General features: G+C 39.1%; 1 protein-coding gene across 4 annotated transcripts in view; it reads right to left on the bottom strand.

Moving 5' to 3' along the window:
- The window catches only part of runx1t1 (RUNX1 partner transcriptional co-repressor 1), a 55,453-nt gene extending 46,804 nt beyond the window's left edge, over positions 1 to 8,649 (bottom strand). For all 4 annotated transcript variants that reach the window (XM_079880167.1, XM_079880166.1, XM_079880165.1 and 1 more), the window contains exon 1: positions 8,182 to 8,649. In XM_079880167.1, coding sequence (XP_079736293.1) covers positions 8,182 to 8,209 — 28 coding nt within the window. In that variant the 5' untranslated portion in view covers positions 8,210 to 8,649. The remainder of the gene's footprint in view (positions 1 to 8,181) is intronic.
- Between the last annotated feature and the right edge of the window lie 13,237 nt (positions 8,650 to 21,886).

Raw genomic sequence — 21,886 nt, forward strand, 5'->3', positions numbered from 1 at the left:
CCAATTCGGAGAGGGGTCTCGATTTTGCCATAGCTGCGCCATTCGCCGCACTTTGAGGCTATTTAAAACACTGGCGCTGAAGTGTATTTTGAAAGGAATAAATCAGAGAGAGACCACAGCGCAATGAAATACCACATAGTGCCATTCCAATCCATACGTACCCCTTTATATTCTTGGATACGTTGTTCAGAAACTTTTCATCCAAACTGAAAAAATATCAAAATATCACCACTTCATCGGGACTCATGCACACTCGTGCAATTACAAGTCTTAAAGTCAACATAAAATGGCATATGCAACATATGTGGAGTGCAGAATATCAAACAAGAAACCTCAAAAACATTTGAGTGGGACTCAAACAATGCCTAAATTGCTATTTACCTACTGGTTAACATAATTCAATAACCCGCATAGCCTTGGTGATGTCAGCAGGAAAGCAACATTGTCCCAGAGGCAGTCCAAGTTTTTACTTTTTGATGAAAGATTATTCCTTTGAAATAACATGCACTGATGAGTAACAATAAAACCAGGAATTTTCATAAAAATGAATTAACATTTTCATACTGTAAAACCAAATGCATCATAATAGTCAATAAAATTGTCCACCCAAATACAAATTATCAGCTATTAGATGAAATTAGAGATGTTTAATTTATCAGTCGATATTGGATATTTTATTGTGCATGTTCATTAAAATTTTTCATCTAACATCTATCTTCATCTAACGTTCACTTAAAGTTAATCTTTAAAAATAATAATAATTTCATAAGACTGTTTAAAGTATTCGTTAACAAATCGCAAAATGAATATAAATTTGTTATACTGTACATTATAATGTTGTGATTGATTTTACTTTTTAGTGCATTACTTTTCATTTATTTAGACATAATAATACAGAATTCTAATATAAGCCATAACATGAAAATAATTGTCAGGAATTGGTGCATCCTGAATGCAAACTTGCAGGCAGAATCTCGTGTCCTTACACACATAATCTGCACAAACTGAAGTGGCACGGCCATGGATCACTGCTTTCCTCTCCCGACCCTATTGATCCATAATGAACCGCATGAACACTAAATCATTTACCTGGACTCGATCTGCTTTGATAATCTTCTTCAATATCTTATTTCGGAGGAGTTTGAAATGTGACCGACATGTTGGTGGTCTGCGGCAGCCGAGACCAGTGCCCATCTGTGGGTTCATTCTGTGGTCATGTGCGTGCAATGGAGCCGTGTTGCTAATGGCGGAAGTTCTGAGTGACCAGGAATGGCTCCTGGCAGGGTGAATTCCTTCCCAGCTGTTTAAAAAAAACACACTCACATCCATACGGCCATAAACAGGATCTGAGACAAGGTTCATTCTCATTTCACAGCTTCTAAGAAGTCTGTATACAAGATTCCTATCAGAGGAACCTCGTTTGTCAGGAAACTTGGTACGGTCTTAGATGCCATAGTTCAGCATGGAAAAATGCATTATATTTAAAAAAGCGATTGAGTAATAAAATGCATTATTGTCTTGTTCTTCAGTGTTTCATATAGTGCTATATTTTGTCTTTTGTGTTAAACGGCTCCTTTAGACTCTTTCCAGTGACGATGATGGTAACATGGGGAGATAATGTCAAGTAATTCAGTTTAATTCTCTATTTGTTCTGCAGTTCCAAACACTTTTAATGTGCAAGGGGTGCCCCCTCCATTCATGGATAACAAAAGCTTAGATGCAACGACGTTTAACAAAATGACTCTTTTATGTGAAGCCGCATTGAAAACGAAGAGGTTCATCCACCCGGGCCCATGCTCCTCTTTACCTGCTCCCCCATGCTCTGTCTTCCTCTACTTCTATACTTCAGCCCTGTCTTATGAATCACCTCTTCTAGAAATAATTGACACAGAGCGTTTATCTCGAAGGCACCTGCTGATCGTTCAACTACAACACAATCTTCTAGTGTGCTACACCACAGCGCTTTTGTCCCACCACAGTGTCTGTGACACTAACTGCCAACAACAGGAAGCCCAAACTATAGCATCAATACAATTCGGACTAATTCAGAGACCACAACACACACACACACACACAAAAAAAACAAATGCTTTTTAAAAGTCTGTACACTCCGTTTATGAAGAAGCTATTGAATACCAGGTGTTATTTTCTCTAGCCGTGTAAGAATCTATAGACGTTATAATGAATGCACACCATATGGCATTGTGTGCTTTGGAAAATCACTGCATTACACAATTGCATACTACATTATTTTTCATTTATTCAGACCATACGAGCGTTGAGTACAATTCTACCGATCCATCTTGTTCTCGTCGTCTTTCTGCTCGCTTGCTCTCTCCTTTTCTCGGGAGCTCTAATTGACTGAGCGTGTCAATATGTGTAGTGAACACACAGGGGTCTACTGTCTCTGCCTATTGATCCATAGCTCTTGAAGGAGTTGAGCCTCTAGGCTCAAAACAAATCTTAATTACACTCCTCTTTACTGGGCCACAGAGGCTGCACTGGAGTGGGTGCCCTTTTCATAAATACATATCAGAATCCATAAATCAAAATTAATGGGCGTGAGCGGCCCATGAATCATACATTAGTGACTGAACAGATACAGCTGACAGATTCCCACTCTGATCCCATAAATTTCAGGAAAAAGGTAGTCCTTAATGCATCTGTGCTTCATGTAAACTGAGAATGCAGTAATAGCTGTAAGTAGGGCTGGGTATAGATACAGATTTCCTAAATTCGATTAGCTTTGGTTTGATTCAAATTTCGATTTGATTCCGATTCATTTGGGTGTATTTCAGACATAATGTATTTCTTCACAACAGCCCAGATGGTGGCTCATCTGATTTAGTCAGAGTGATCTGTTTTATAATGTTAGTATTTCTGTTTTGTGTCATGTGGATAGCAAAATCTTGAATCTTATCTTTTGATTTGCATCAAGAAAACTAATCAAATAAGGTGAAGTGCCACTCATTTCTTAAGTAATTAAAGGTACACTGGAATCGATCAAATGAAAACATTTTTGCTTTTGGGTGGTGTCAGTCTAAGATGACTCCTGTATCGGCCATTGTAAAAAAAAAAAAAATTATTATTCAAAAAAATGCATTATCACATGGTTAATTAATATATAAATATTTTTTGTTGTTTTTTAAATTCAAGCAAAATTACTATATTATGTTGTGACATGAAATGACAGTATGCAGGATTTTGGTCATACCGCCCAACCCTCGCAAATGTAAACGAAGCAAAAGGATAACTGAAAAGGATTTTTCTGATGTCTATTTGGCAGTTTGTCACTGACAAACACCCTTTTTTATAGAAGAGCTTTATAGACTTTCTGCAAGAGCCGAGTCCATCCCTTAGCAATTGTTACCTCATAAAAAGAAGTAAACCCTAATGAAGCCATTACACAGTCCATATTCTCCATCAATCATGCATTTACACTGATATGCCAAAGCGTAATGTTGGTCATGTGCCATTCTCACCTTCTCCTTGGCAAAAAGCAGCCCTTGAATCCACAGACAAAACCCAATTACAGATAACAATGTGCTAATCTCTGTTCCCAGGGAGCAGAGAGTCGGTCTGGAGAGAGATAGCGATGCCGCAAGGCTGAAACGCAGGCCAGATACAGCCTCTGTATGACAGGCCCTGTTTTTTTTGTCTCCTTCACTCCTTCCTGCTAAAGTCATGCTCCTTTCGATCACCCCCCTCCCCCTCCCAACCCCCTTCCAACCCCCTTCGACACTCACACATACACACACATCCTGACACCTTCACCACCCTGAATCTTTTACCCTTTTACAGCTAATCTTTAAATGTAAATTCTATGACGGGAAAATAGAGGAGGCACGAGCTAACAGGTTACATCTTCACTCCTGCACTGCTATCGTCTTCTGCATCACTGAAAAGCACCTATTCAATAAGATTACCTTCTGGCAGAGTGCACGGCGACACACCGCGGCTTTGTATTCATTAAACACACATCCCCGGCTTATCTGAAATATAAAGGGGCTTGTCAGGATGGCACATTGTGTGTGTGTCTAAGGGGAAGGCAATGTGCATTAGGGCGATTACAATATCAGCCTGGTCCAGATGGAGGCAGGAAAATAAACAGAGGGGGAGAGAGAGCGCGAGAGAGAGACAGAGACAGAAGACAGAGAGGTAGTTTAGTGTGCGCGTGACTGCGTTTGTGTGTGTGTGAGTGAGTGCGGCTGATAGATGTGAGTGAAAGAGTATGTGTTGGAATAAGAGAGGAAGGAGATATAATAAAAGAGAAGTTAATTGGCAAGTGAATCTTGGATTAACAGAAAGAGAGAAAGAGAGAGTAAATGAGAGAGGAAGACAGATAGTGAGCAAGGCTGGGCAGCCTGGACACCTGTCAGCTGGAGCTGGGGTTTGTTTAGTTAACCCTGGTGTGGAACACAAGGACGGCTCAGGTTCAGATCGACCCCGCTGCAAGTTCAGATCCAACTTTATAGGAATCCTTCAGTTGTTTTAAGACACCACAAAAGTATTTAGTTCTGCTATATATTCATCAGTTTCAAGGATTTGAATAATTCCCAGATCAGAAACAAATGTAAATTATATATATATATAGATAGATAGATAAATTGAATATCTATTACATTTGTACAAAGTAATATCTGATATCTAGGACGAAATTGTTTTGTAAAAAAAGCCCCATGTAAATTCTTACACACCCCCCTTGACTTTATATTGCCTCGCTATATTGTACACTCCAGCCCTACGATACAATAAAAACCAATCATCCTCTTCTCTCACATTATACTTTCATGTTTTATGAAATCCAATAACCACACGCTAAATTCCTCTCATTGAAAAATTTGTAGCCATTATGCCCCCTATCGATCCGAAGCATGGATTCTGGGAGATGGCAGCCGCCTCAATCATTCATGGCCTGCTCTCCACAGAGACTCACATCGAGTCAAATCTAGAGCCCTCGCAAATAAGGGGTCTTTCTCCCCCTGACAAATCCCAACATCTCGCGTCGCTTATTTACTGCGCAAGATTGAGTATGTCAGCAAGTCCAACAGTAGCCCTCAATGAATATAAAGAGCCTCATACATGATATAGCTCAATGGAAAGAGATGTGAGTGAAATACCGCTAATGCATTTTGGGAATGTTTCCCTTAAGAGCTGAAACATTAAGAGCGCATATAATGCACTCGGCTGATGTCGTGTAACTGAACTTGCTCGTTTTTCTTCTCTTTTGTTATTACAATTTTTATTCATCCAGAGAAATTATATGGGCTGTCAGATTAGACTTTTTTGGACACATACGGTTGCTCGCTGCAAAATTTACAGTGTGTTTCTGTATCCTTATGCACAAAGAGCAAGTTTTTGATTTAAATGCGCATGAAAGAGAAATTGTGAAGCAACGAGACATGCTGTGTATTTGTGCAAGTGTCTGGTGAGAATGTCTGCCAGTTTATGTATGGGGTTAATGACATCACTAATGAAATGAGTCACTGCAATGATAACACGCTCGGCTTTCAGCCAGCACGTCTGCTGTTCGTCATTTAAAATACATAGTAAGCACTTAACTACAAATGTTTTTACGCTGCTGTGTTTAAGGTAAATGAGAAGCACATTTATCAGTGGAGGAACATTGTCTTAAAAAAAAAAGAAAAAGACAACTATTTTGCATTGTATGGTTAATTAATTTCTAGTGATGCATGATGCAAATTTATAGATAATTAATTCAGAATATATTTATTAAATAAAATATAAGCTTGAACCAATACGAGTAAACATCTCCCAGACATATTCGAAAATAATGGATGAGTATTTCCATATCTCTCTCTCTCACACACAGCTGTGCGTGTTGGTGTGGGCAGCCGAGTCATCTCTTCATTATGCTGTGGCAGTGTCTGGTTTCATGCGTTTGACCCGTGTGAGGCCAGTGGGAGTGGAGGAGAGGGAACAGGTGTGAGGCAGGCAGGCTGGTGGCTGTGCAGATGGCCTCAGCCAGAGGATGTTGCTGCCTGCAAATGCTGGCTTCAAACACACACACACACACACACTGCTTATCGCTAACCGAACCCTAACCTCCAGCCACCATAGACCATGTTTGCCTTTAATCAAGGTACGTTCACTACCTGCACTGTCCCTTGGGCTATAGTTCAAATCTCATGTTGACAGGAGCAGAGGGCAATGACATTAATGAGGGGATGACCAAATAGTGCCATAGTTACATAGCCTCCATTTGACCAGCATAGCCTCCATTTTCTGAATCATACATAAAATCAATAAAGAATAACATATCTTCAGGAAACCAGCAGAGATACCTTTAAGAAAATAAAATGTAAATCTACTTGAGATGGACAATCTATGATGAGAATGTGTACAAGACAACTGATTGTTTTAAAAATTGCATAAATCTGTGACATGAACAACACGAGCTATGAGAACAAGCATCTTTCGTCAAAGAACAGGGTCTCCAAAGTATATATATATACTATTTTTTTTTTTTTTTTTTTTGTGCCTTAAATACACAAGGACTGCCCCTGAGAGCAATGGAAATAAAAATCGACCATTTAATTTTAATTTTAACCACCCAGCCTCAAACTTCAGAAACTCAACTTTTCAGTCGAGAGAGGGCTTAAGCGCTGAGAGTGGACTATTCACATCATGATGGATTTGAGAAGATGAGCTTGACAATTGTGACGGGAGAAGCTTTTAAAAAGCTGGCTCAGTCACAATTGATAAGCGCATCTTCTCAATCCATTGTGATGTCACAGTTGTCAATACAGCTTTTCAATCAAACTGTGACATCACAATTGTCAGACTCATCTTGTCAAGTCACAATCGTCAATGGATCTGTTCAATAAATTTGATATCACAATTGTTAAAGACATTTACTTAGCTTAATCTTAATCTGATGTGATATCACTCTTGTCAAATGCATTTTAATCCATGGCGACATCACAATTGTAAATGGATCTTCTCAAAGTATATCAATATTGTTAAAGACATCTTCTCAATTGTGATTTCACAATTTAAACACAGCTTCTTAATCCAAAGTGATATCCTTATTGTCAAACGAGTCTTCTCACACTTGGTTTATCAACATTTTTAAATCCATTGTGGTGTCACAATTTTCTGCCTGTCTCACACCAGATGTTTAGCCTTCCTGTGTTTGTAATCAAACATTTGATTTGATCAAATTTGCAGCGCGTGAGAATCTCGCGGACTGGCCAGCAACAATCCTCAAGCTTATTAGAGACCGTGTTTATAGACGGAGGTGATATTGCATTCAGCCAACAGATGACATGCTGATCGACAGTTAATGTTTGACTGGTTGACTTCATATATTATTATGGATGGTATTAAATGTGTGTAATAAAAACATTCTTATGAAAAAGAAAATGACCAATAATAAATCTAAAAGCTGCATTAAAAGATGCATAAAGACCTACAGTGTTGTGTTGGATTTGTAAGGCCATAAACTCTAAGATAATGAATTTACTGAGCACGTGAGATTGTAGACAGAGCCCATATATTATTAATATAGTATTACAATCTATAGCGACATATAGCCTAGTATTTTCCCCTCTTACACAATATGTTCCTTTAGCTCAATTCACATTATTTTGTAAAGCGCTTTTCAAAACAGGCAACATATCGTTTTAAAGCAGCTTTACATAAAATGCATGTGTCTACATTACAAATAGTTACGGGAAAAGCATACACAATAATATCTCAAAACGATAAAGATTTTTATTATGATATAAAATCCAAATTAAATTAATACGCGTAACATGAGAGAAACGCGTTGTATGAGCGTTGTTTATTTGTTGTTTACGAATAGAGTTAAACGCGATCAAACCCTGTTAAACGTCAATTTTATTAAGATTTAGCCAACAGCGGTGAACAATTACTGTTGTAAGTGACCATTTAACTTTTTATGGGGAAATATGACAAACTGCATATCAGTATTGTTGGTGATATACCCTTTACGTTGTGAATAATATTAAATTAAGCAATGTGGGCAAAACGAAACGAGTTATAACAATATTCTGCGAAAGAAAAATAAAGTGTTTGTCATTTACCCAAAACGCACAATAAAACATTCTAATAAAATTAATAAACGTGGCTAAAGTGCACAGACTAATTCGTCTGAGATCCCGAGAGAAACAAGATGAAGATAACTGCACGACTTACACTGAAAAGACGTAGAAATTCCCACCATGCGTAACGGCGTTGTGAGAGAAAAAATTAATTTCCTGTCCTCGACTCCGGTCGATATATTAGTGATGTTTCTCAGTCATAAACGTGTACTTCCCAAGACGAAGAATAAAATGTGTCTGTCAAACTCCAGTGCACAGCTCTAGAACCGCTCCAGTGTGCTGAAGGGCAGTTGAGCTCGAGGCTCGGATGAAGCTCAACCTGACAAGCGGATGATGCTGTGTGTGTGTCTCGAGCTCAACTCATTTAGTGCGGCGTTTTCCTTCAACTGTCCGAGTACATGAACACGAAACACGCGAAAACGTTTGATCCTGGTGTGCGACAAGAGTCAGAAATACTTCGAGAACAGCGAAGTAGTGATGAAAACGGCTTGTTCCGAAGAGCCTCTAACGCCCACCCGGCTGCTAGGAGAAGCTGTGGTACTTTGCCTCTAGTCGGCGAGCTTCGGCGGGAAACCCAGGTGCAGAGTGGGCGGGGCTTTCTCTAGCGGTGGGCGTGGTCTAACACAACAGGCATGGATATAAAATGTTTACAGGTTTAGATACAGCATATAGAGTGGGCCATATGAGATTATGAGAAAAGGATGGGATAATAATGGATAAGGCTTTTTGTGGTCTCTGTCACACGGCTTGCTGTAACTTTAAGCAAACACTTGCCTAGGGCCTGTTTACACCTGGTATGAACATTTTATTGGACAGCACTAAGTACTAGTACAGAAGCCATTTCCACTTTTGAGTTTTTTTTTTTTTTTTTTTTTTAATTATGACAAAATTTAAACAAAGAAATAAAATCTCACTGTGAGATATTAAGTTGCAATTGTGGAATATAAAAATAAATTACTTTTTTTACTCTGGTGGAAACTAGCTTCCAAAACATAGAAATTTAAAGGGAGTCATACGTGAAACGTGATATCAGACATACTATAAAGCCCATAGTATACTTTATATGCATACAATGCATATTATGCAAATTTTGTTATCAGCACAGTACACACCTGAATCTTCTAACCAAGCGTAAGACATTTATCATTCATAACCTTTGGAGAGAAATAGCACTGACAAAAGCACGCTAACAGTAGGCTACTTGTAAAAGAAGTATACTTTGGGCTTAAATAATAAATGTTCTTCAGGACAGGTACTCTTGACAAATCAAAACGAAAGGAGACATGAAAACACATTGCAACACAATGTTTCTCAGCTGTCCACTTGTGATCGGATCAACCGAGAATACCGAGATCTTACCAGGTGTGAACAGGGACATGGATATCCCCATCCCCTCCAAGCCAAAAAAAAAAGATAGACTTGTAGTCAATCCATATGAGTTTTTCAATGACCCCTTCTTCAACTTTTACATTTGGTCCCCCCTCAATCTGGAATATTTGGTTACATCCTTGGGCAAACACTTCCCCGACCATCTGGACTTCATCTCGGCCCGCCGAGCCAGGAAAAGCAGAAGCGCCGTTTACAGCCCGATGATAACAGCCTCTTTCACACAGACGCCGTTCATGAAGTTAATGCATCGCAGGCTCTCTCTCTCTCTCTCAAACCTTGCTTTTAACCCCAACCCGACCCACACGCTGTATGCTTCAAGTGAGATATGTATATTCTAGAGGGGCTTATTTTGCAATAAGGTTCTGCAACAAGATTATGAAATCATTCAGGCAGCTTTACCATTAACTTGGCCACAGCCCAAAATGTGATGTCTTGTACTCATGTTAACAATGTTTTCCTTTTGATTCTGTTGCTCAATTGAGGATTTATTCATCTAATTGCAAGAATGAGCTTAATTCTGGCAATTTATTTCCTCATTTGAGTAGTTACGGTTTCTCAGAGATGATGAAAAGTCTGGAATTCTGACAAGGCTTCTCTCACCGGAGTTTGTGATGTGCAGGTTTGAGCCTTTGTTCCTCTCAGACAAAGACAACTCAGTGAGATGCCTCTCAATTTGGGAGCCCGCGAGCCGTCGGCTGAATGAAACACGCTTGTGTCAGATCAGCACAAACAGACCCGACCCTCTGTTATCACAAGGACTCAATCCGATCTTTTTTGTGCACAGCGTGCGTTAGAGAAAAGCTTCTTGTGGCAATCACAGGGCAACATCTTGACACCGGAGGCAAAAGGGATGGTGGTTTAGGAAACCTGCAGGGGCACGAGCGGGTGTCGTGTCCACTGATAACAGAACAAGAGACCAGGAAACACACAGTACTGTTTTTGCCACTGGGGTTCCTGAAAGTTAGCCGCCCTAGGCGACGGGCCGCACACACACAGGATACCTCGCCTCTGCTGAGGGAAAAACATGCTGGGTCTGACACACACAAACGGCCACACAGACTTCCTGCATTTCCCCACCTACCGGTCAGCCACCTGTGGCATGCATGCAAGCACGCTGAATCAAGCCACTGTCTGGGAACTCTAAAACAACAGTAAAAAAAAAAAAAAAAAAAGGATGCTAATGGTGTGTGTTGACATTGTGCAACTCATTTATATTTGCTGATTAATTTAGCAGACACTTTTATACAAATGAGGAATACAACAAAGCAATTCATCTTAAGGAAGTAACTTGTATAAAGCTACCCTCCCTTTGGCCCATTATGGTTGCAACACACATTTAGAAAGCACATCCTTAACAGCAAGAGAATTAACACTGTAAAGCCTGACATGAAGTAATAGTTAAAAAAAAAAAAAAAAAAAAAAACAATGTTGATATGGAACACTTAACTGAAAGAAGTTTGCATATGTATTTTTGATAAGCGTCATATTTGATACTTGATCTTTTTTGATCTTTGATCTTTTTTACAGCTTTTTTATATAGTATGATGTTTGAAAATATGAAGCTCAAACTCATGGACAAAAAAAACACAGTTTTATTCAGATGCCTAAACTGAGCAAAAATCTGCAATTTGTTGCAATTTTTTATTGATATGGGCAACCAGGGACTCACAGGACCTCAAAAAAAAAAAAAAAAAAAAAAAAAAAGAAAATCCAAATGAGGTGCATAGACCAAACATCCAAACAAGATTCAAATGAGCCCGCACACTCTAAAAATTAGGAAACCCAACAAAAAAACTTTTTTACAGAAAATATGCCAAGCCACCTTTTTTAATACCTAATGAACAATACTCAGTACAGGAGCAATCTTGATATTAGAAATCATATGGTTACATCGATCACATTATAAAATCATATGACAAACCAAACCAAGATATGCTGCTTTCACGCCATGTTGTAATGACAGTCTCGAGATGACAACACGTGACGTTTTATTCGGAGCTGTTCACGTCGTTGGACTAGGAATTATGTTTCGATAGCAACACTCTCAACGTCCAAATGAATCTGCAGCGGTCACGCGGTACAGGTAGGAGCTCTTAAAAATCCTTTTTTTGCTCCTTTACTGAGTTCATTAAGCACTGAGAAGTCACGTGACCGAAACGTTTGCTGTTTTTTCATAAAAATGTTTAGACTGTGAAGGCTCTTTTGAATCTTGTTCCTGATTGATATGGGCAAAAAAAAAAAAAAGCAATTATGATATCTTGTATCACAGGCATGCTTGTAATGTCAATGAAATCTTCATAACTGCATAAAATGTATTTAAATATCAGTTGTCACTCTGTATCTCCCAATAACCATTCTTAGAGTGCATTTACACGACAATTATGTTTTTCACATACAGGTGACAACTTTGTCAAAACAATCCCGGTTCACACGGATCTGCGAAAATTACTAAAAACGTTGTATTATGCTGTGCCAGGCCAGTAGTTGGCGATGTTTAGAAAAACTATGCGCCTATAGACTGAACATGTAATACGCATGGGCATGACGTCACCGTTGCAGAAATTTGCATTTTTGTAGTTTATACAGAGATGATAAGGGTATCATTCTCAAAAACATGAATGAATGTTTGAACACTTTGAATCCCATTTTCAAAAGTTTTCAGTTTTTTTTCAGGCCCCCAATATGCCGTTGTTGTGTAAATGAACAGCCAAAACGCATAAAAAGTTTTCTAAGTTTTTTAAAAAGGGGGGGGGGGGGGGGGGGACATATAATGCAATGCAATACAATGATGATTGAGAGATGTACAAATAAAAAAATATATTTTCTCCATGTAGCATTTCTGCTGTGAACCCTTGAAAAAATAAATATATATCTTTTTTTTTAAATGTAGGCATCTTCTTAGTCAATAAAGAGCACAAAACAAAATAACAGAATAAAAGTGGAGTGATGAAATATTGGATTTTTTAAACGTTTAAAACTCCAGAGTGCCTCATGCAGTTTAATCCTCCATTGGAGTTGCTATTATCCTTAATGGAAAATAACGTCAATATCAACTGAAACTGTTGTGTCCTATTTTCGCTCATTTAAAGTTTGCACATGTAACGGAGGCCAGCTAGTAGATGCTGTGCGAGTAAACCTCACTCCTCTGATCTCAATAAGTGCTCTAACGACAGATACTAGAGGCTTCACACTTTAGCCTCCTTATTAGAGCGCCTGACGCTCACACCAGAGACCCGGGTTCGAGGCCCGCACAGAGCGGGGCGAGTAGGACCCAGGTGGAGGGGTTACACGCAGCACTGTCCAATGTTTTGCAAAGCAAATGAAATTTATTATTGACAAGGATGCACAAGTTAACTCTACAGCTACAAAATTGTTTCTGCAAAAGTCATGACTTCAAAAGAGATTTTTTATCTTGCAAACAGAGAGTGCAGGATCTTTACGGCAGACTGACGGTTCACTTGGCATATTATTGAATTCAAATTCCGTCTGGCAGCTCCTTTTTCCTGAGAGTGAAGGGGAAAATCTAAGTGGGAAGAAATTGACAAGCGCTTCTACCTCTGCGATAATGTAATTAGCGGGCCGTTCTCCAGAGCTTCGCCTAATTCTCCAACCAAGTTCTTGTCAGAAGGCTGTATATTACTAGATGATGTTTCACACCTTCCCTTTTCTCAACAAATCACTCTTGCCTTTACATTTACTTACTGTTTTTGTTTTTTTAAATCCCTCAGACAATTCCTCAGATAAATCAACCTACAGACCTCTCTTTGTGTAAATTCAAATATGGAGGGAAGCAATGCAATACAGTTCTGCTCTTGGGTATCTCGTAAGGTGGCAGATATATAAGTCTCTCAATGCTGAGGTTTGGGGATCTGGGGGCGTCCTCTGGGTTGTGGGATCTGTACAGTTCTTTTTGAAGTGCACACATGTGAAAAACACATCTTAGTGCCTTCAACCAGCCCAGCTCCCAGCTCGGCAACAAAAGTTGACAGACAAGATATATGAAGTGTAATGTTGCCCTGACTGTCAGTCACAGATGTAAAAACACACATACACACTCACACACAGTCTTTCTGAACCCTGCTCCTTGAAATATGTCCTCGTCGTTGTGCCATGAGAATGAAAGACAGTGTATTGATTTGCCCGGACCTGCCTTGTTTCAACAACTGGAAGTGCTCTCAGTCAAATGGGTTTCCCACACATCACGAGAAGCCTGTCTGTGAAGCAGACAAATGAAGAAGCCAGAAAGAGGAAGCATAAACACACTCTGGCATACAGTACATATGAGGACACCCCATCCACACACACACACACACAAACATTAGACACACATGATTTAAGGAAGCTAAAGCCGCTTTTGGAATAGTGTTTGTTTGCATCGGGATAAGACATCAACATACAAGAATCACCTCAGTGAAATGGGATTTAAACAAATATGTTTTTAACAAGGGAGTATTTTGAGCTTGTGTTTACAGGCTTGGCCTACCTTAATTCACATAAACTAAATGAAGCAAATTGTTATGAGGTTCTCAACAGACACAAAACTTGGGAGAATGGAACAAGATATTTCAAGAGAAAAAAAATTCAGGGCAGGACTTTATCCATCAATTCATTGGAACATGAAAAGTCAGTGTTACAGATTTGAAGAGAGGGGTTTAAAAAGGAGGGATTGGTGACGGCAGCTAAAAGAAAGTTAATACATTTTGAGCTATAGTTCTAGTCAAATTTTGGCACAGTCCAACGGTTAGCATTGTCCAGTTAGCCCCAGATTATGAAATTACACCATTATGGGTGCAAAAAGCATCTTCCTCTTTTGACGTGCATTTTGTTGTAATAGTTTTGTCATAAATTTTGTATATGTTGCAGATATTTTACATAAAATTTTACCAATTTGTTCTACTTTCTAAAGGCTCTGAAATGGATTTACATTAATCCCTGTTTTCTGTCATTGATGCCCCAGTCCTTCAAGCCTAGTCACATGGTATTCATGGCTCAGGTTTGATTGGTTTGCATCCAGTGTGCCCATAATACAAAATGAGAAATTTAGCTTTCTCCATGTATTATAGACCTCCAAAGGCTCCATGAGTCTGATTCTTATTCTAGTATTCCAAGTCACTTTGCTAAGAAAGCGTCTGCTAAGAACATAAATGGTAACTTAATACAAGCCTTTAGGCGGAACTTGCTTTGGCTGACTCTAACATGATGGTGGCTATGCACAGTAGCCATTGGAACAAATGAGCTCTGCAGACGATTTATATGTAGAGCACATCTGACTCTCAAACTGACTGTTGGAGTCTAGAGACTTCCCACACTCTACAATTAATGGAATAGTTCACCCAAAACTGAAAATACTCTCATTATTCATTCATTCTTATGTGGTTCCTTACACGTTGGACTTTCTTTTCTTCCATGGAAAACTAAAGGTGAATTTTTTGAAGAATAGCCACTCTTGGCCACTCAATATAATAAGAGTAAACGAGGACTGGGACTAGCAAACTTCAAAAAGCACCATAAAAATATCATTAAAGTGTCATAAAAAGTAGCCCAAATGAATTGCGCCCTATATCCCAAGTGTTCTGAAGTCATACAATAGTTCTGTGTGAGGAAATAACTAAAAGCCATTATTCTCTGATAATTTTTCAGTAGGCTGTTAACTGTTGAATATGAACCATTTAGTCAGAGAACAAATCATTCAGAGAGATTTTGTGAACTGAAATCCACCAACAATAAAAACTAATTATTTCCATTATATTATAAAGAGTATCCAGGATATTTATCAAAAAGTGAACCATTTGGGTCAACATGAGGGTGAGAAAACGATGCCTGAATTTTCATTTTTGGATGAACTCTCCCTTTAAACTTGCTATTATACTTTTTCCACTGGTAGACAGGATAAACAGAAAAAGAGAAGCAAAGAAAACGGAGACTTAGTTTGGGATGAGGAGAGCTGTCTCTGGCTGAGGAAAAGAGAAGAGAAAAGGAAAGGAGAGACCGACAGCAGAGGAGCGACACTGCCAAAGGTAGGCCTGATTGGCAGCATCACTTCTCACCATTCATCACACAGGAACTCCAGACTTCCCAAATCCTTCAGCAGATGGAGCGGCCACTCGGTTTAAACACCTGATATGAAGCCATCCGTCATGCTGTAATGCGGCAGTTGGGTCTGCAGCTGGGCCCTCGATACGGTGTGGGCTTGGAAAGTAGCCTGAGTGCACCCGTGATGGACTAGAGCCAGGCAGGCTGCACCGCACCACGCTCTCCCCTGATAGCATTCACAGCCCTCCACTGGACCATGGAACAGGTGGATGCGCGAGAGAGAGAGAGAGAGAGAGAGAAACGGAGTGACTTCATGCGTAGTGGAGTGGGGGGGCAAGGTTGAGGCAGAGCGGTGGATAGAAAAATGCACACAACTTCCTGCGTTGAATACCAATGAATTGAGAACCCCAAGAGCTATACACCAACCCCACACAAATAAATAATCATTACTGTCCTTTAGTCAAGCACAGAAAAAGAACTGCAATTTATTTCAGCAAAATACCAGGCGCAGATGCTCTGTTCGAAAACCTAGTTAGCCGCCTACTGAGGCAGCATTTTAAGGCAACATGAGAAAGCTGTTCAAAAAAAGGTAGGCAACTTAATTATGCAGCATTGGATACATATATATACTTCTCTACGGAAGTTTGGGGCCTGTAAGATTTTTTATTTTATGTTTTCGATTTTAATATATTTAAACATTTCCATTTATTCCTGTAATGGCAAAGCATACATTTTCAGCAGCCATTATTACTCCAGTCTTTAGTGTCACATGATCCTTCGGAAAACATTCTAATATGGTAATTTGGTGCTCAATAAATATTTATTAATATTATCAATGTTGAAAACAGTTGTGCTACCTAATATTTTGTGGAAACCATGAACAATCTTTAATATTATAAATGTCTTTTTTGATCAGTTTAATGCATCTTTGCAAAATAAAAGTAGTCATTGTTTTTTAAAAATGCAGTTAGCTTAGCAACATGCTAACGTCAAACTATTGAAATCTACTGAAATTCGAGTTCACCGCAGTGTTCACAAACTCCCTCCATAAGATGCTCCATGATGGTTAGGATGCTCCCTTAGAAGGCAGCTGACTATGTTGGCAGTGAGTCAACTTTCTAGGTTTTGGAACAAAGCCAAGAAAGTGTATTTTTCTGTCTCTGTCTCTCTCTCTCTCTCTTACACACACACACACACACACACACACACACGGATTGTATAGTGGATCTCTCATTAGCTAGAGCTCTGCTGCAGGCTCTGTGGAAGCCTTGAGTCTGAGGACTAATTTGTCAACAAAAACAATTAGGGGGAATGATCCGTTACACTGGTTTTAATGAGTACAGTCAGGTCACAACACTAAAAGTGACAACGGAAAGGTCATCACAGCACCACTCAGATACCCACCCACACACACCCGACCATATCAGTCTGTGCTGAATGAGCTGCTTATGAAAACCGTAATTGTTCAATACTTAAACACAGCATGAACACGGATGTCTAAGAGTTCGTAAAGACACATTTTCAGCTATGAATTCAGCTAATAAAAAGAGTCAATGCTGCTATCTGCAGTTTTTCTTCACTGAGTTCACAAATATTTTATGTGAGGGTTTTGTTTATTTCTATGACCTTGGCGAGGCCTTAGTGGATATCTAAGAGACAGTGGTTGCTGTAGCTATGGTAACCATGACTACCATTTGTGGAGGATTCTAACTTTTGTTTGATTTGAATGGGAATGTCTTTACCCAGTTAAGCTTGGCATTGCTTCAAGTATTCTGAGAGCAACAATGTCTACAAATCAAATGAGTGTCTTAACTACAGTTAATTAAAAACTCCAATTAAAAGCTTGTGTATTCCTACATGCACGGCAACCTTTTTGGTTAATGTGAATTGCTTCGAATAATAGCATATTTGATCAGCTTTGGTCTGCTTCTTTGAAAACAATATCATTAGTGTTTTAATCTATTACTGACGCATGCAGGCTAACAAACTTGTCTGAGCACATAACATCAAAGTGCCGATTGAAGTTGATCAATACTGCATTAATTACAGCGGCTGGCAAATTGGGTTCAGCCTGTGTAATTGTACAGATACCCTGTTTTTAATAATAATAAAAAAAAGCTTGTTACATTAAAAGCGAATTTTGCTCTCAGAAATGAGGACACTTCCCCAAGCTGCATGTTCCTCCGTGCCCTTGTCCCTCCATTATCAGATGTCAGGCTTTAACTATGTAGAAAAGAGCTTTTTTGTCACGGATCATTGCTTAACCTTTACAAATGCTTCATCTCCACCCCATCACAGACCTTTGTCGTCTGTCTGCTGTCTGATGGAGGAAATGGCTCACATTTGTGGACTCTCTACCTTCCCCCCACTTATATGAAATGCATTTGAAAGCAGGTGAAAAAGAGGGCAGATGAGCTGCAGGTAAGATACTGTATGCTACAAACTGTAGTAGTCGCAGTTTTACCGGTGTTGTTTGTAGGCTGATGCTCAACAAAATGCTTTTTAAAAACATATGATGGCTATGCTCAGAAAAGAACACCTTCCTATTGCGGCAGTATATAATTTCTACACACTAGATTTTCTGTACGCAAAAAATACATTGATATACCACAATGCCTCAACAGTCTGTCTCAACCTTACAGTGTGATGCATGAAACAGAAATAATATCAGTTGTGAATTCTAGCATCTTGCTTGACTAATTCTGCAACTGTTAACCTAAATAGCTGTTCATTTATTACTTGATTTCTATCACACTCAGAAGAGTGCATGGTAATGGATATGACAACGTTAATGTACTTGGTCTTGGCGGAATAGATCTGCTATGCTGCTGCTGAAGAGCAAGTACAGAGACTTGTTACTGCCAACATGTACTGCTGCTGCACAAATATATGAAATGACCTGTCGCAGATCTTTACAGGTGGAGCTGGGGAAGGTGGAGGGTTTCAGAGGAACTTTGAACGCACTTTGCAAACTGCTACAGTAAACACTTACCAACTATTGAAATGTTGAACAGCAAGCTCATTGGCTGCAGATGCAACAGGAACCAATCAGCTAGTGCCATGTTTAACGATGTAATTGTTTGCAGGTTGCGTTAAGGACCCATCAGCCTGTGCCATCTTAAGTTTCATGACAGAACTTGGTATTTAAACCATGAAAATGTATTTTGTGGGTATACATTTATGTATTTAGGTTGATTCAGTAATATCAAATTTTTTGAATAGACTAGAACTAGTTAATTTAGATGCTGCCATTTTTAAGTTATTTTTTCCAATGATAAACATAGCAAGGTCATATGATAAAAATATTGCATGCTACCGTTTAAACTGATTGTTGTGCCATAAGGTTTTCTGTTTCCCTTACCCGTTTTAAAACAGTAGGCAGTACACAGTGTTACCCTGCACATTCAGTAAGTATTAAGCTAGTATTCCATTCCGAACATATGGCATGGAAGTGAAAACACCTGTCCGACATCACAGTATATTTTAAACACACCATCATTTAAATGTTTGGTATTGTATTAATTGGACTGTGACTACAGTTATAAGTTTAATTTCTCAAGTTTGCTTTAAAAATCAAATTGCATTTATCCAATCAAAAAGAAAGAAAAAATAGAAAGAGAAAAAGAGATCTAAGTAGACAACAGGTAGAGATGATGGAGCGATAATGCTGTGAACAAAGTTGTACTGGGAGTGTGGCATGCTCAGGTTGTGTCAGTACGATAGTGTTGCAATTAAGGCATGGCTGATTTGTCTGATCAGGCATGTGAGCAGAGAGACTGGAGCTGTCAAAGACAGCCTGAGCAATTTATGGAGGTGCAGCAGCCTATGAAAGGAAATGTCATCAGAATTGGTGAAAAGCCATTATGTTAGAAGGGTGGAAACGCTTTGAAGGTAATAATGCACTCGGTAATTAAATGAATATGAATGCCAAGTGTCCATGCCACTTTGAGAGAGTCATTTTCACAAAGAGATCATTTTCTTATTGTCCAATCAATGGGGGAGGGTGGAAAAGACTGAAAAATGAACTCTTCACACCATCAAGTGCTTCTCATTGAGCAAGGACTTTCTGGTTGGTTGAGGGCCAAGGTTAAAAAGACAATGCAAACACAACTCACATCTGACCATACCTACAACCACATGTGGAGTATGTCAGACAATGCAGGAAAACATTGCTTTGCAGCACACGATGAATGAACTGATAGAGAACCATTCGGGACTCTTATCAGATAGCTTTTATTCTCTGGTCTGGTGGCTCAGGCCATTTCATGCAGTGAGAGCTGTGCAATAGGGAGATAAGGAGAGAGCTTCTACAAAGAGCTCAATTTATGAATGCGGTCAATATCCGAGGCATGCAACACTTAGTCACATCATCATGCTTCTCCAGCTGGATGTTATCAGAGTCTGACTACGACAAAACACGAGAAAGAAAGAGGGAGCGTAGAGCGAGGAGAGAGAGAGATTGTATTAATGTGAACAGTACTCACAGTTGGACAATGCCACCCCCCCAGTGAGATAATTTCCTCTCAAAATTGCAATCAAAGCTGCCGAAACACTTCAGCAACAATATTAACTCAACGGCTCCTAGGGGGGAACTTTTTATCCCTCTGGTTTTTGCCAACCCATCCTTTCTTTTATTCTGTCGTACAAAATTGCCCTGTTAATGTCATCAACATTGACGTTTAATCATAAATTTAAAGGATGCTGAACAGAGGGCGTTTTTTTATTTCGAGAACAATAAACGTCCTTCAAAGCCTCTTTGCACAAAAAAAAGTATTTGAGCAGAAGTATTGAGCAGACCATCGAATCCTTATTCTGATTACATGAAAGCTGTAAATTCATAACAGAAATTGTACATTTTTGTATCAGTTATAAAAATAGCTGAACCTTTGTCTAGGGCAAGGCAATCTGAATTGTAGGGTGCGTGAGGTTCATAACACAGTGTTTTCAAACTCACCAGAGGAATGTATTGCTCAGATGTTGCTCTTTTATAGCTAATCAGACTTATGCTTTAAAGGAGAACTCGGCAACTCTAGCGAACTCTAGTCACTTCTTCGCTGATTTTTCCTTTTGTTGTCGCATGTTTTCCTCACGAGCTCCCCCTACAAGCTGTGGGGGGGCGTATATTTCACAACACGGTCGTAAAAAACTCACTTGCGGTGGCCTCCTCCCCCTCTCTACCACTGCTCATGTGCATTTGTTATGATCGGAGCAATCCAACTGTATCGTGTGGAGCTATGTCTACCGAGGTGGGTAATCTGGTAATACACATAGACTGTAAAAAAATAATAATACATGCGTGTGTGTTTATGTCGAATTGCCGTAAAGCAATTCGTGTTTCGCGCTCATTCTCGTTCTCGTTCTCGCTTCTCACGAGACTTCCAATTTCTATTTTGCCGGGACGGTAGTCCCCAAGTTGCAAGGTTGGTTTTCCGCCTGGGAACGCTGGGGGGAGCGGGGAAAGTCACCAATATCACCAGAACAGGTTGTTTAACCATCCAAATGAATTCTAGACAGGTTTATTAAGTTAAAAAAGTTACCAAGTTCTCCTTTAAGTAAATGCTTTCACTAAAGGATTAAAAGATACAAACAGAAAGAAATTAGTTGTTGACATACAGACAGTATATAAAAGTATAGAAATGAATGTGATAGATAATTTGATCTTGAAAGAGTTTGTTGAGATACATTACACTTTATTTTGCAATATCTGCAAATTTGAGTGACGTATGTTTGGGATCTCTTCTGAAATGCACATGATTACTGGGGTCATTATCCATTTGCTTGCCATTTAATCTCATTGTTATATATGAGAAACAACTGAGATTTTTTTTTTTTTTACTTTAAAAGGACAGTCACACAACACGTTTCATTCCACTGACTTCCATTCATACACATGTAAATGTGGGAGATGGAAAAGCAAACTCATGCAAAGGAGTTTCACATATCGCTGTGTTCAAAGGTTCAAGTTTGGTGAAATTTGACCTGCAAATTTGTATCAATATCAGTATCAATTTGTATCAGTGAGATCAATAGCATATTGATACATCACAACCTCTTAGCTGAATTAAAAAAGGACACAAATTTTAAAAAAGCAGGTTTGCAGCATTACAGAAATGTGTGGCTGATTGCAAATTTTTATATTCAATGTTATTTTTTTATGTTAAATTTATGATTTAAAAAAGGCACTTCAGTGCATGATCTTGCCTTGGTATCAATCTTGTCCGTTGCAGTGTCTGAAGAAACTTTGCTCAAAGTCTAGTGTGACCTCGGCATGAGACAACGAAAACATTTTTTACATTGAAAAACAGTTACAACAAGAAATTGCAGTGAAAGTGGAACTTCATTTCAAACCTTTAGACCTGCAATGAAGTTGGTGCTGT

Source organism: Squalius cephalus, assembly GCF_949319135.1.
Source record: "Squalius cephalus genome assembly, chromosome: 8".
In the NCBI taxonomy this organism is placed as follows: Eukaryota; Metazoa; Chordata; class Actinopteri; order Cypriniformes; family Leuciscidae; genus Squalius; species Squalius cephalus.